Consider the following 16,749-nt stretch of genomic DNA (forward strand, 5'->3'; position numbering starts at 1 on the left):
CCACAGTTCCATATTCCAAAAAGTCTGGAATGCTTGACAAAATTGGCACTTTATAACCATTTGCTGTTGTAGAGATTTATAATTTTTCCTGTGTTTAGGAAGTACCCTTTGTTTTTTGTTTTGTTTGTTTTGTTTTTTTAAAGATTTTATTTATTTATTTGACAGAGAGAGAGAGATCACAAGTAGGCAGAGCAGCAGGCAGAGAGAGAGGGGGAAGCAAGCTCCCTGCTGAGCAGAGAGCCCGATGTCGGGCTCCATTCCAGGACCCTGAGATCATGACCTGAGCTGAAGGCAGAGGCTTAACCCACTGAGCCACCCAGGCGCCCCGGAAGTACCCTTTGTTAACAGTACTATCTTGAATTGTTGTTGTTGCTGTTTTTCACTTAAAACTGTGGTTCTAGGAGCATTTACTATAAGTTAAATCATGATTACATGCTGCTTTTGTTGATTGTGTGGGTTACAATTTAGATATTGCAGTTTTTCTCTGTTTCTTGGCTCTTGGGGTTCTTTGTTCAGTGGGAATGGACTTGGAGTCTTTGGCCTTTTAGTAGGTCAGAGGACTTAGAGAATTACTGGTTGAAAGGGTTAGTCGGGGGCACTTCCTTTGGCCCTCCCTAGGTGGCTTTCTCATATCTAAGACTTGCCCACTCCTTTGCTTTACATTTTGGCCTTATCAGACCAACGAAGAGGGAGGTGTGTACTCCCTGTGTTGGGTTAATAATCACTCAAATATTGGTTCATTAACACTCCCTAAGTGGGTCTTGAAAGTGAAAAATCAAAGGCCTCCCCAATTCACAAGTCTGATCATTGATTTGCCTCAAGTTTCACTAAGTGTCCTCAGCATATGGCCAGCTAAAGTTCTTCACAGTAGCCCATCACTTGAAGCCATGTATTTGAAAACGTTTTTTGAGCACATGAAAAATGATAGTAGTTGTTCGATTAAGACAATGGTAATAGGTGATTTTCACCTGTTTTAAAATTTGTCTTTCTTCTTATATCAGCTTCTCAATTACAAAAGGAATAGAAGACACAAATATTTATACCACTGAATCAGGATGTTGATTACTATAATTTTGCTGTTTAACCAACCCATGTGAAACATTCTTAATAATGGCATGATGGCCTCTTTGGATGGTGAAATGGCAATATCCTATAAGTCAGCCTTGACCCAATAATTTCAATTCCAGAAAGCTGTCTTGTTAATGTACTCCCATGTTTGCCTAGAGGCATATGCTCAATGATAATCACTATAGCTTGGTTTAGAATGGTAGATGGTGGGAAACAAACCAAGGTCCATCAAAACAAGACTGGTTAAATAAATTATGGTATGTTTATAGAATAGGATAATATTCAGCTGCTGAAATTACAATGTAGTCTTGTTTCCTGTCCAACGTATAAGAAATTGGGAAGTCACCACACCATCCTAACAAGTAAAAAGCTGAACAAACCACAAAATCAGCAACTCTTCTTAGATCTCTCAGAGAAGTGAGGTTATAAAGCAATCCACTGCCTCTAAATTTGGAGAGACCAACAGGGAATACAGAGAATCAGTTTATTAGAGCAGAGCTGAAACCACTACAATAACCAGGGCCAGGTTGAAGAAATGAACTGTAATTGACAAATTGCCAGAGGCTCAGCATAGACATGCCTGAGATAAAAATTCCAGGGAGATCAAGTCATAGTCCTTCTTTCCCCACTTCTGTGTTTTAACTCCAGGGAGCATTAACAGGTCCGCACAGTGAATATCAGAGAAAAATCCCCCTGTAATTCAGGGATGGGCAGGGGAAAAGTAACTGTTTTTAAATATGTGAGAGAGTTCTGTTCTTAACAAGATCTGCCCTCAGGAGAAACTGACCAGAGCCTAAGTGACCTGAGGCAAGGGAAATACCAACCTCAGAAGGCTAGTCTATCTAGCCTTCTATGTGAAGAAAGGGAAATAATCAATTCCAGCCCCTTCTAGCCTTGAACTTTTAAAACTACTCTTTAAAAAAATGTCTTTAAGAAAGTCAGTAGAGGGGCGCCTGGGTGGCTCAGTGGGTTGGGCCACTGCCTTCGGCTCAGGTCATGATCCCAGGTCCTGGGTTTGAGCCCCGCATAGGGCTTTCTGCTCAGCGGGGGGCCTGCTTCCTCCTCTCTCTCTGCCTGCTTGTGATTTCTCTCTGTCAAATAAATAAATAAAATCTTTAAAAAAAAAAAAAAAGAAAGTCAGTAGACTGTAGAGGTATGGATAGTTCTGGGCTCTGAATTCTGTTCCATTGATCTATCTATCTATCTATATATATATATCTGTATGCCAGTAGGGTCTACAATTACCCTAGTTTTGTAGTAAGGTTTGAAAGTGGGAAATATTACATCTCCAAGTTTGCTCTTTTTTTGGAAAATTGTTTTGCTTATTCTGGGCTCCTTGTATTTCCATATGAATTTTAGTGTTAGCTGGCCAATTTCTGTAAAACTGCCAGTTGGGATTTTGATAAAGATTGCATTGAATATATAGATCAATTTGGGAGTAAGATTGGTCATCTTAACTACGTAACTCTTATGTTCCTTGAACACAGAATGTCTTTCCATTTACTTACGCCTTCTTTAATTTCTTTCATCAGTGTTCTATAGTTTTCAGTGTACAAGTGTTGCACTTATTTTTAAATTTATTCTGGGGTGCCTGGGTGGTTCAATCATTAAGCATCTGCCTTCGACACAAGGTCATGATCTCAGGATCCTGGGTTCAAGCCCCACGTCGGACTCCCTTCTCAATGGGAGGCCTGCTTCTCCCTCTCCCACTCCCCCTGTTTATGTTCCCTCTCTTGCTGTGTCTCTCTCTGTCAAATAAATAAAATCTTTAAAAACAAATAAATAAATGTGTTCTTTTTTTTATGCTATTGTGTATAAAATTGTTTTCTGATTTCAGTTTCAAATAGTTAATTGCTAATATATAGAAATACATTTCTATTTGTATATTGATCTTGTATCCTGCAACTTTGCTGAACTTAGTACCTCTAATTGTTTCTTGTGATTCTTTAGGTTTTTCTTTATATGAGATCGTGTTATCAGCCAATAGAGAGAGTTTTACTTCTTCCTTTGAAATCTAGATGCCTTCCATTTCTTTTTCTTGCCAGTACTGTTCTGCCTAGAATCTGTATGTCTTGTTTAATAGAAATGGTGAACACAGACATGCTTGTGTTAATCCTGATCTTAGGGAGAAACCTTTTAGTCTTTCACCATTAACTATGATGTTAACTATGTGTTTCCCGTAGATGCACTTTATCATGTTGAGGGAGTTCCCTTTTATTCCTAGTTTGTATAGTGCTTTTTGTCATGAACATGTATTTGATTTTGTCAAATGCTTTTTCTTTGTCTATGGAGATAACCTTTTGGGTTTTTTTCCCTTTAGTAAGATAGCATGTTATATTACTTGATTTTCATAAGCTGAACAAACTTTTATTCCTGGCATAAATCCTACACCGTCATGGTGTATAATTCCTTTATGAGTTGCTGAATTCAGTTTGCTAGTATTTTGTTGAGAATTTTAATATCTAGGGGCACCTGGGTGGCTCAGTGGGTTAAAGCCTCTGCCTTCAGCTCAGGTCATGATCTCAGGGTCCTGGGATTAAGCCCTGCATCGGGGCTCTCTGCTCAGTGGGGAGCCTGCTTCTTCCACTCTCTGTCTCTGCCTGCCTGTCTGCCTACTTGTAATCTCTGTCTAATAAATAAATAAAATCTTTAAAAAAGAAAGAATTTTAACATCTGTATTCATAAGAAATATTGGTTTGTAGTTTTCCTTTTTTGAGACATCTTTGTCTGGTTTTGGTGTTAGGGACTGGCCTCATAGAATGAGTTGAGGAGTATTTCTTCCTTGCCTGTTTTTAGAAGAGTTTGTGAAGGACTGGTGTTAACTCTTTAAACCTCTGGTAGGATTAACCAATGAAGCCTTCTGGTCCTGGACTTTTCTTTGTGAGAAATTTTTTTTTTAACTGCTAGTTCAATTTCTTGCTACACGTCTATTCAGATTTTTTCTTTCTTCTTGAGTCAGTTTTAGTAGTGTGTGTCTTTCTAAGAATTTGTCCAGGGGTGTCTGGGTGGCTCGGTGGGTTAAGCCTCTGCCTTTGGCTCAAGTCATGATCTCAGGGTCGTGGGATCAAGTCCTGCATCAGGCTCTCTGCTCAGCAGGGAGCCTGCTTCCCGCCCTCCCCCTCTGCCTGCTTGTGATCTCTGTCAAATAAATAGACAAAATCTTAAAAAAAAGAATTTGTCCAACTCATCTAGGTTGTCTAATTTGTTGGCATATCATCATGCATAGTAGTCCCTTAAAATCCTCTTTATATCTATAAAGTTGGTAACAAAGTACTCACTTTAATTTCTGATTTTGATAACTAAATTCTTTTTTTTTTCTTAGTCTAGCTAGAGGTATGTCAATCTTTTGATCTTTTCAAAGAATCAACTTTTGGTTTTGTTGATTATCACTATTGCTTTTCTCGTGTCTAATTTGTTTACTTCTCTGCTGATCTTTATTATTTCCTTCCTTCTGCTTGCTTTGGATTTAATTGGCTCTTCTTTTTTTAATTTCTTTTTTTGAAATATTTTATCTGTTAGAGAGAGAGAGAGTGCGTGCACACCCACGTGTACACATGAATATGGGAGGGAGCAGAGGGAGAGGGGAAGAGAGAATATCAAGCAGACCGTGCTGAGTACAGAACCCAACATGGCACTCAATCCCACCACCTTTGAGCCAAAATCAAGAGTTGGATGCTTAACTGATTGAGCCACCCAGGTGCCCCTTGTTTGTTTAATTTCTTAACATGAAAAGCTAGGCTATTGCTTAGAGTTCTTTCTTCTTTTTTAATATAGGCTTTTACAATTATGAATTTTCCTCTAAATGCTGCTTCTTGTAGGTCTTAGTATGTTGTATTTTCCTTTTCATTTAACTCAAACTCTTTTCCTATTTGCCTCGTAATTTCTTCTTTGACCCATTAGTTATTTAGGAGTGTGTTTTGTAATTTCCATGCATTTTTGAATTTGCCAAATTTCCTTCTTTTACTGACTTCTAATTTTATTCTATTGTCATTGGAGAACATACTTTAAATTCCTTTAAATGTATTGAGACTTGATTTATTACCTAAAATATGGGTCTATCCAATAGAAAGTTCAATGTGCACATGAGAATATGGATTCTGCTGGTGGTAGGTGGAGGTTTCTGTATACATCCATTAGTTCTAATTGGTGTATAATTGTTCAAATCTTCTATTTCCTTGTTGATCTTCTATCTAATTGTCTAGATCATCTGCCTATTTTGTCTGATATTAGTATAACTACTTTAGCTTTCTTTTGGTTACTATCTACATAGTGTATTTTTTTCATTAAGCTCTGTTCATATATCATTTTCCTTTCCTGTTCTTTCAACCTGTTTATGTCTTTGAATTTAAAATGAGTCTCTTTAGATAGTATATAGTTTGGTCATGGCTTTTTAAAAATCTACTCTGCTGGTCTCTGACTTTAATTGTAGCGTTTAATCCATTTAAATTTAATGTGATTACTAAAAAGATGGGATTTAGGGGCACCTGGTGGGTCAGTTGTTTAAGCATCCAACTCTTTGTTTTTTGTAATATTCATTTTATTTATTTATTTTAATTTTATTTTATTTTTTCAGTGTTCCAAGATGCATTGTTTATGCACCACACCCAGTGCTCCATGCAATACGTGTCCTCCTTAATACCCACCACCAGGCTCACCCATCGCCCCACCCCACCCCCCCAAGAATCCAACTCTTGATTTTGGCTCAGATCATGATCTCAGGGTCCTAAGATCGAGCCTCACACTGGGCTGTATGCTCAGTGGAGCATCTTCTTAAGATTCTCTCTCTCCCTCTCCTTCTGCCCCTCCCCCCACTTACCCTCTCTCCCTCTCTCTCACTCTCAAATAAATAAATAAATCTTAAAAAATAATAATAAAAAGGTAAGATTTGATTCTGCAACTTTGTACTTTGTTTTCTATACATATTTTTTGTTCCTTTAATCTTCCATACGGCTTTCTTTTGCATTAAACATATATTTTCTAGTGTGCTCTTTTAATTCCCTGTCATTTCTGTTACTGTGGATTTCCTGGTGTTGTAATTAATAGCTTACAATAATCTAGTTCAGACTAATACTAACTTAACTTTAATAGCTTGCCAAAACTTGGCTCCATTCTTTTCCCACTCCTTTTGTGGTGTAATTGTAGTACAAACTATGTCTTTATATCTTATATGCTGCTCATCCACATATATTTATAATTATTGCTTGATGCAGTTGTCTTTTAAATCATATAGGAGAAAAAAAGAGTTACAAAAATACATTTATGCTACCTTTTATGTTTACCAGTGTAGTTACCCTTATTAGTGCTATTTATTTCTCTTTTTTAAACTTTTTTTAATTTAAGTATAGTTGACACACAATGTTGCATTAGTTACATTGGTTTCAGATGTACAACATAGTGATTCAACAGCCCCATATATTATGCTATACTCATATCCACAAGTACAGCTACTGTCTTTCACCATACAATGCTATTACAACATAATTGAGTATATTCCCTATGCCGAACCTTTCATCCATACGACCTATCCATTCTGTAACTGGAAACCTGTACTTCCCACTGCCCTTCACCCATTTTACCCATCCCTCCATCCCCTTCCTTCTGGCAACCATCAGTTTATACTCTATATTTAAAAATCTATTTCTGGGGCACCTGGGTGGCTCAGTGGGTTAAGCCACTGCCTTCGGCTCAGGTCATGATCTCAGGGTCCTAGGATCGAGCCCCGCATCGGGCTCTCTGCTCAGCGGGGAGCCTACTTCCTCCTCTCTCTCTGCCTGCCTCTCTGCCTGCTTGTGATCTCTCTCTCTGTCAAATAAACAAACAAAATCTTTAAAAAAAAATCTATTTCTGCTTTTTTAAAAATTTACTTGTTTGTGCATTTGTTTCTTATATTCCACGTATGAGTGAAATCATATGGTATTTGTTTTTCTCTGATTTATTTCACTTAGCATTATACCCTCTAGGTTCGATCAATGATGTTGCAAATGGCAAAATCTAATTTTTTATGGCCAAGTAATATTCCATAGTGTGTACACACACACACACACACACACACACACACACACACACAAACACACTACATCTTCTTTATCCATTTATCCACACACACACCACATCTTCTTTATCCATTTATCTATCAATAGACACAGGTTGCTTCCATATCTTGGCTACTGTAAATAATGGTAAAATAAACATAGGGTTGCTATGTTTTTGTTTTCTTTGAGTAAATACCCAGTAGTGGAATTACTTTAGCATATGGAATTTCTATTTTTAACTTTTTGAGGAACTAGCATACTATTTTCCACAGCTGCACCAATTTACATTTCTACCAACAGTGCACGAGGGTTTCTTTTTCTCCATATCCTCACTTGTTGGTGAGGTTTTTGATTGGTTTTGGTTTTTGATTCTAGCCATTCTGACAGGTATGAGGTGTTAGCTCATTGTGGTTTTGATTTGCATTTTCCCTGATTATTAGTGATGTTGAGCATCTTTTCATGCATTTGTTGACCATCTGTATGTCTTCTTTGGAAAAAATGTCTGTTAGGTCCTCTGCCCGTTTTTAATCAGATTATTTGGTTTCTTGGTGTTGAGTTGTAGAAGTTTTTTTATATATTTTGGATATTAACCCCTTTATCAGATATATCATTTACAAATCATCTTCACCCATTCAGTAGGTTGCCTTTGTTTTTTATTGATGATTTCCTTTACTGTGCAAAAGCAGGTATAGGCCCAATAGTTCCCTTTTACTTTTTGTTTACCTTGCCTGAGGAGGCAGACATACCTAGAAAACTCTTGCTAAGGCTCATGGCAAAGAGATTACTGCCTGTATTTTCTAGAAGTTTTATGGTTTCAGGGAGGGACAGTATATTTGAAGAGAAGCAAACCAAGATTCTGTTTCAGTTGTGTGTGTAACATTTTCTCTGTCTTAAAATTTGAGCCTCAGATTTTTCCATCCACAGAAGAGTGATGCAAATACATCTCCCCATTTATTCTGTAGGGCTCTGTGAACTAAAGGTTATTAAGTACGTAGAGATGCTTTGGCCCCTTTAGAAGAAAGGCACTTAACTTCCTCAAGGCTTCATTATTGTTACTTCCAGTTTTACTTCCCACTGTGTGTCCTTGATCAAGCCACTGAACCAATTGCTTCTGTTGCTCCACCCAACACCCCCCGCCTTTTTTCCAGCCCCCTCTCTTTTTAAGGAAGAGACAATGCTCATTCTCCCCCCATAGACATGACAGTAAATTTATTCTTATTTCATTTTATTTTATTTAAACTTATTTTATTTAAATTCAATAAGTTAACATATAGTTAGTTTCAGATGTAGAAATCAGTAGAGATCAGTAATTCATCAGTTGCATATAACATGACAGTAAATTTAAATTGCTTTACATGTGTTTAAAATTACTTGAAGATGTTCAGGAAAATCTGCTGTTATTTGCAGTTTGACTGGCAATTAGGATTATTTTGTACAGATGGAGTATATTTTAATGTAATCCCGAGTGTGATTATTTGAAGTTTTTTTTAATTAGGCATAATACTAGAAATAGAGTTTTGAAACCTCCTATAGTCCTTTGTATGTATCTCTCCCTCCTTCCTTCTCTCTTTCTTCTTTTTTTGTCTAGTATCTAGCTCTATTAAATCCAAGCTTCTCTGTGAAAAGTGGTTAGAACCTTCAGCTTTTTAAAAAATTGTGATAAAATATATATAACATAAAATTTACCATTTTAACCATGTTCAAGTGTACAATTCAGTGGAATTAAGTACTTTCACATAGTTGTGCAATGTGTACATCCATTTTTGAAAAATGCAGACTCCACAGTTGCTGGACAATATTTGTTTTGTGGACCAATATTGTTATTAAAATTAACTAATATGGACTGTACTGTGTTTCTGACATTTTGTGGAAGCTGTGAGTTTTATAAAACGAGGTCGGTGTTGATTTCAGTGGTCATACATCCTTTTCCTCATTTCATTTCAGAGAATAACCTAAACAACCTATTTGTTTATCCACAGGATGTTTAATTCACATCTCTTTTGGTGTCGCAGGTTGCAAGGCAGGCGGGAATTAACTTGGGGACAGCCATGTCAAGAGGATTGTATCAACCAGCAACAATCTTTATGGGCCGCCAAATGTCAGCTGTCTCAAGCATTGGAGGTTTCAGTACAGAGCAGAAATCTCCCCAGCCCACAAAGAACTTTTCAATTCCTGACCCACATTCACACCGACAGACAGCCCAGAGCGGTAATGTGACAGACAGCTATGTAGTACAAACTAATAGTGACACACAGCGCTTAAATAAGTCTGACAAAATAGATGGAAAGACATCTCTTCAGACTGGTGAGGAAACGCCAGTCACAGCCAGCGCATTGTCTGAGGAGGAACAAACTCATTGCTTGCAGATAGGAAGCAACACACGTCACGGCGAGAGTAGTTTATCTGAAGGCAAAAAGTCTGCTGAACTCCATTCCCCGTTACGGGAAAGATTAAGTCCAGAGAACAGAACCACGGATTTAAAGTGTGACAGTTCCAGCAGATCAGCAGGATCAGAGGGAGAAATACTGACACAGGAACATATTGAAGTCAAGGAAGAAAGAGCCAGACCGCCAGTCTCTCCGATATCAGTCTCAGAATACTGTGCATTTGAAAATAAGTGTTCTCAAGAGAAGGATTCTGCTTGGGAAGGTTTCTCAGGTGGGGTGAGAGGCTGAGCTTGTTTGCTGATTTTTGTTGGTGTTTAGTTTTGGGGGTGGTAGTATTCTTATGTAAGAAAAACATACACTCTTTAATTTTTTTCTCTGTCAAAAAAGCAAACCAGTGACTTGGCCAACAAATTCCATTCTAATGAATTCTTGAATATAGGCATGGAAATATTTTTGCAAGCTAATTTGCTGACTTTAAAGCCCACTGTGATATTTTTATTGACTTTTCATGTACTATAGTTAGTTGTGGATTGTTTCTACATGTATTTAGCTGAGTAATTCTGCCTGTGAGGCAGAACATGTTTACCTTGCTTCTCCCAGAAGTTAGTGATCGGTAATCTATGCATATCCCCTCTTACAGATCATCTTCCTCCCAGGGACCCAGAGTCACAGAAACCCTTCAGAAAAATGCAGGAAGAGCAGGAGGAGAAAAGTTTGAGCAGCAGCAGCAGTGACCTTACAGTCTCTGTAAGTGAAGATGATCTCATTTTCAAGAGTCCAGAACCACAGCCAAATCCAAGTGACAAGATGGAAGGAGAAGATGGAATAGAGGCCTTAAAATTAATCCACTCTGAGCAAGAAAGAGATGCCCTATCCACCGAAAAACATAATTGTATTTTGCAAAACCTAAGCTCTCCTGATTCAAAAAAGGAATCCTCCACTAACTCACCAACAAGAGAGTAAGCCCTTCAATTTTTTTTTTTTTTTACTGTTCTGTTTTTAATTATAGACATTTTTAGAGACTATTCCACTGAATGTATTATTGAATCCTCAGCCATGGATGGATAAGTTCCTTAAGTCTCATAAACAGTCTTTTAGATAAGGTCTGATTTTTCTTTTCTTTTTTTTTAATGAAATAGCTTTAAAAGTCTGAATATCATTGAATTATGGTGATTGGCAGTTTATAATTATATCCAAACAATCTCTAGTTAATTTTAAGTCATTCCTCCCACACCCTGTCTTACAGCCTTTTAGAAAAGAAATCATTTTTGAAGTTGTGTTTAACACAGGTGACAAATAGTTAAACTTAGTAGGAGTTCATCTTTAGAGGCTAAGAACTTTGTATCTGATTAATTTGCTTAATCCTTTTATTCCTTGCCATGGTATCATATGGTTAAATATGAGTTTACAAGTTCTGTTACAAGTATTTCTAAGTCAGCTTTCCTTTTCTGAATGTAAAAATGAGGACACTGGAATCTTTAATGTTAAATAGTAACAACATCCATGTTATGCATTTTGAGCAGTTAGAATATTCACCTTATCGGGGCGCCTGGATGGCTCAGTCGGTTGAGAGTCTGACTTTTGGTTTCGGCTCAGGTCATGATCTCATGGGTCATGGGATAGAGCTGTCTTAGCATTGGGCTCTGTGCTTAGTAGGGAGTCTGCTTGAAAAATTCATTCCCTCTGCCCCTTCCCCCATTCATGCATGCACATTCTCTCTCTCTAAATAAGTCTTTAAAAAATAATATCTAACTCATTGGGACGCCTGGATGGCTCAGTTGGTTGGACGACTGCTTTTGGCTCAGGTCATGATCCCGGAGTCCCGGGATCGAGTCCCGCATCGGGCTCCCAGCTCCACGGGGAGTCTGCTTCTCCCTCTGACCTTCTCCTCGCTCATGCTCTCTCTCACTGCCTCTCTCTCAAATAAATAAATAAAATATTTTAAAAAATAATAATAATATCTAACTCATAAAAGCTGATTTATGATTTTTACTACTGACTTGTATAGAGAGCATAGAAACTGTTAGAAAACCAATTCTGCGATAAAAAGTAGCATCACATCTCTTGTAGGGATAGAAGGAACCTAAGTAAACAACCTAAGGTAGATCTCATCTTTTAAAAACAGGGAAACCAAGGCCAGGAACATAGGAATGACATTTGAGCCATTCGGGGAGACCTATACAGCCTACCTCCCCAGCCTCCATGCTACCTCCAGGACTTTCTTTTATACCACAATGGTGTCACTCTTTCTTTTCAAGCATCTCAGCAACAGTGAAAAACTAAGTAGGCATTCTTGCATATCAGGGTATATATTCTCTTTTAGAGCACTGTTATCCTTTTCAACATAGTGCTTTTTACCACTCATAATCTACTTATGTGAAAAAGTTTAATTATAGTCTGATTGACTCCAAGCTGGCATTCAAGAAATATTTACTAAGAGCACCCCAAAGTACAAAGTACTTGCACTATGGATGGAAGAACTGACAAGTCTCCTGTCCTGGTTTGTTGTTGCAAAGGCAAGCCAAATGGGTTTGTCTAGTCATAATACTTCTCTCCCATCAAAGGTATTACATCATACATCATCAGAAACTTTATTACTAGAGATAAAATGATCTATTTTGGGTTTTGTATTCACAGGCTTCTTTTTATAGCAACTCATTGGCCAAGTTGGTACTTTGGTAGGCTAACCAGGGGGCTAGTGTACTTACTCAGGATTCATTCTTTTTTTGAGATGAAAAACATTGAGTATGTGTGTATACATAAACAATGTCAAAAACATTGAGTATATGCATGGAATTAGGAGCATTCTATCTCTCTTTCTCCTATATAAATGCCTTTTTCCTGTGACCTTAAAGCCAAGCTCCTTGGAATATGGGGATATGGTTTTCCAAAATTTATTGGGAAATATGGGCACTTGGGGAATTTTTAAATATTTGCCTTAAAAGAACGCCCCCAGAATGAAAGGTCAGTCAGCACTGGTTGATATTTGTGCTATCAGATTTGAGCCTATTGATTTTTTGTGGTGCAGGTACTCCCCATGAATACGTTGAAAGTGGTTTTATTTTTATTTTTATTTCTTTTTAAGGATTTTATTTATTTATTTGACAGACAGAGATCACAAGTAGGCAGAGAGGCAGGCAGAGAGAGAGAGAGGAGGAAGCAGGCTCCCTGCTGAGCAGAGAGCCCGATGTGGGGCTCGATCCCACGACCTGGGATCATGACCTGAGCCGAAGGCAGAGGCTTTAACCCACTGAGCCACCCAGGCACCCCGAAAGTGGTTTTAAATGATGCTGGTTAACCTGCTGAGATTCCCACTGCTTTTGAGGCTCTACTTTGTCTTTCTTATTATTTAGCTTGAGCTACTCTTCTTTGCTCTAAGGGTTAATTATTAATCTGGGGTTATAATCATATTTATAGAGCTGACACTGTGACCTCAAAGGTTCATTACCTCGGTTTACTTTAGGGTCTTTTGGGGGCTTAGAGAAAAGTCATTTGAATGAATTTTAGTTAACAAAGATGAGGAGGTGGGACAAAGGCAGACACATAGGAAGATACAAACAGAAAACCATTACCTCTGATGATGATAGTTATGATGTTTTAGCACATCTCTGTGCCAACTGAATTGCTGTGTTTGGACATAAAACTTGGTCTTTAGCTTCCTGGCAGTAAAGGTGAAAAGAGGAGTACAGTATGCTGAATAGTTTCCATCTGAGGGGAAAAATGAAGCCAAGGATGATTTTTGTGTTATTTTGTTTTTGTTTTGTTCAGAAAAAAATTGAATGGCTCTTTTGAAATATAGTTCACATACCATACAATCCACCCATTTGAAGTGTACAATTCAAGGGTTTGGTGTATATTACATTACTGATTTGTAAAAATTGTGCTATAATATAAAAAATATTTAAAAAGTACCACCTTGAGCATATAATTTAGTGTTAGCACCATATTGTGCAACCATCACCACTATTTCCAAAAGTTGTTCCTCACCCCAAATATAAACTCCATAATCAGGAAGCAGTGACTCTCCATTCTTTCCTCCTCCCAGTCTCTGGTAACCTCTAATCTACTTTCTGTCTATGAATTTGTCTATTCTGTTGGTAATTATACAATATTTGACCTTTTGTGTCTGGCTTATTTCAGTTAGCATAAGGTCTTTGAAGTTCATACAGGTTGTTGCAAATATCAGAACTTCTTTCTATTTTATGGCTAAGTAATATTCCAGCATATGGATATACCACATTTTATATATCCACTCATCTGTTGATGGACACTTGGGTTGCCACTACCTAAAAGCCAAGTGTTTTTGAGAAGCTTCATAACCCAATCCCATGGCTACTTCCAGATATTGAATTCTGGATTCCTTCATCACAGGTTATAATTAACCCTTCTCATAAGAAAGCATACTAAAATGAAACTGAGGGAAAAAAATGTCCAAAAGAATCTTGCTATTCTTTAAGAGTAAATAGTTTGCTGCAAACGTTGGTACAATGCTCCATGATTTAAAACACCAGAAATTTGTTACTTTTCACGTATCAGGTGGTTTGGCCCAGTGTCATTTGGGGCCATAGGGGTAATTTGGCCATGAGCCCCTCTTCATCCAGGAGAGTAGTTCACCCTGTCACCTGGTGGTGGTAGCAGAGTTCCCAAGACAGCAAGACAGCAAGCCCCAGGGCCCAAGTGCTTTTAGAATGTCTGCCTGAGCCACATTCATTCCTATCCTATGGCTAAAGAGTCACAGGCCCCAGCCCAGATTCAACAGGTGAAAAAGTGAAGAGGTCACCTCTTGATGGAATAAGTGGCAGAGTCACATTATAAAAAGTGTGTGTAGTGGAGGAGACACACAGGAAAGGGCAGTTTATGGTCATTTTTTGCAAGCCACCACAGTACCTTAGGACAAATTCAAAGGAAGATAAACTCAGTGTGAGTTCAAAGGGCAGGAAAAGTTTTGCACAGGTGTTCATGAAGCATCTTGAAGGCTGTTGAGGCTTTGAGTAAGAAGGCAGTAGAAAGAGGCGAGTTAGATATGGAGGAAGAGTGCAGAAAGGCACATAGATGGAGAGAGCACAGAGGGCAAGGGAGGGCAGAGCCTAGGGTGTGACTGAGGCTCACTGAACAGGACTCCTTAAAGAAAAGGTTTAAAATGGTGCCTGACGTGTGGCCAGGAACAGGCCTAGAATCAGGTTAATGAATTCAGAGTTCATTTGCAGAACTGCTGAAGGGTAGTATGGTGTGTAACTTCATTTAGGAAGATTAATCTGACATGATTAGTCTCATCAGAAAACTAATCATCCACAATGAGGTAGGCAGAATTCTGAGGTGGTTCCCAAGAGTCCTGCCTCCTGGGTGCACTCTGTCTCATCTATTTGCCTTGAGTGTGGGTGGGACTGTGCATCTGATGGATTTCCCTCCCACAATTAGTCTATATTATATGATAGACATGAGGATTTTGCAAATATGATAAAGTCCCAAATCAGTTGCTTTTGAGCTAACCAAAAAGGAACTATCCAGAGTGGGCCTGACCTAAGCAGATCAGCCTTTACAAGGGCTTGGGTCTTTATGAAGTCAGAGATTCAAGGCTGCTGGTATACTCTCCTATTTGCCTTGAAAGAGCAAACTTGCCATTTGCGAAGAAGGCCAGAAGGCAAGAAACGGTTCACAGGAGGTTCATTTGCCAACAACCAGTGAGCTTGGAGGAAACCCAGAGTTAGACAAGATTGCAGACCTGGCCACTGCCTTGATTTCTCCTTGGTGAGACTGAGTGAAAGACTCCACTAGCCTAGGGGTGCCTGAGTGTCTCATTTGGTTAAGCATCTACCTTTGGTTTCAGCTCAGGTCATGATCTCAGGGTCATGAGATCCAGGCCTGTGTTGGCCTCTGTGCTCAGGGAGAATCTGCTTGAGATTCTCTCTCTCCCTCTCCAACTTGCCTCGCTTATGTGCTCACTCTCTCTCTCTCTCTCTCATTATGCTTATGGTACTATATTTAGGTATAAGATCACCTAGATTTTCTCTTATGTTATCTTCTAGAAATAGTTTACATTTAGATCTGTGATCCATTTTGGGTTAATTTTTGTGAATGGCAAAAGATCAGTTTCCAGATTCATTTTGTCTTTTTGCTTGTAGTTGTCTTATTTGTTCCAGTACCATCTGCTCATAAGACTGTCCTTTTTCCATTGAAGAGTTGAGTAGTTTATTTGTGTAGATCTGTTTCTGGACCTTCTATTCTATTCCACTGATCTGTTCACCAGTACTATACTGTCTTCATTATAGTAGTTTTGTAGTAAATCTTGAAGTCATCTAGTATTAGTCCTCTGACCTTGCTCTTCTTCAGTATTGTATTGGCTCCTGTAGGTCTTCTGCTTTCCATATAGACTTTAGAATCAGTTTTTCATTATCCAGAAAAATAACTTGCTAAGATTTTGATTGATATTGTATTGAACCCGGAGTTGGGATTCAAAGGGACACCTGGCTGGCTCAGTCAATAGAGCATGTAGTTTTGGATCTCAGGTTCGTGATTTCCAGGCCCACATTGGGTGTGGAGCCTACTTTAAAACAAGAAGGAAAAAATGTAGGTAAGTGGAAGGAAGGAAGGAAAGAGGGAGAGGGGGGCAGGGAGGGAGGGAGAGATGGAAAGAAGGGAGAGAGAAAGGGGGGAAGAGAAAAGGAGAGAAATAAAAGATACAGACTTAGGAATTCAAGTTGAGAAAAACTGATATCTTAAAAATCTTGAGACTTCCTATGCCTGAACATGGAATATCTCTTCATTTATTTGCTCTTTGGTTTTTTTCATCAGTTTTGTAGCTTTCTTCTGGTAGTTCTTCTACATATATACTGTTATATTTATTCTTAACTATTTTTCTCTTTTGGTGCTAATTTAAATATTTGTGTTTTTAATTTCAAAATCCAGTTGTTCATTGCTGCTATATAAGAAAGCAGTTGACTTTAAAAAGTTTACATTCAACTTAATTAAAATATACTGTATTATTATTTTCAGAGGTAGAAGTCAGTGATTCAACAGTTGTATATAACACCCAGTGCTCATTACTTTAAGTGCCCTTCTTAATGTCCATCACCCAGTTACCCCATCTCCCCACCCACTTCCCCTCCAGCAGCCCTCAGCTTGTTCCTATAGTTAAGAATCTCTTATGGTTTGTCCCCCTCTCTGTTTTAATATTATTTTATTTTTCATGCCCTTCCCCATATTCATATATTTTATTTCTTAAATTTCACAGATGAGTGAAATCATATGGTATTTGTCTTTCT

At 38.2% G+C, this 16,749-nt stretch overlaps 1 protein-coding gene across 2 annotated transcripts in view; it reads left to right on the forward strand.

The window, feature by feature from the left end:
• LOC111141496 (kizuna centrosomal protein) overlaps nucleotides 1-16,749 on the forward strand; it is a 117,804-nt gene that overhangs the window by 26,944 nt on the left and 74,111 nt on the right. For both annotated transcript variants that reach the window (XM_022494100.1, XM_022494099.1), the window contains exons 4-5: nucleotides 9,113-9,758; nucleotides 10,128-10,446. In XM_022494100.1, the coding sequence (XP_022349808.1) occupies nucleotides 9,113-9,758; nucleotides 10,128-10,446 (965 nt within the window). The remainder of the gene's footprint in view (nucleotides 1-9,112; nucleotides 9,759-10,127; nucleotides 10,447-16,749) is intronic.

The sequence above is a fragment of the Enhydra lutris genome, unplaced genomic scaffold (genome assembly GCF_002288905.1).
Source record: "Enhydra lutris kenyoni isolate GAN:26980312 unplaced genomic scaffold, ASM228890v2 scaffoldscaffold6, whole genome shotgun sequence".
NCBI classification, from domain to species: Eukaryota; Metazoa; Chordata; class Mammalia; order Carnivora; family Mustelidae; genus Enhydra; species Enhydra lutris.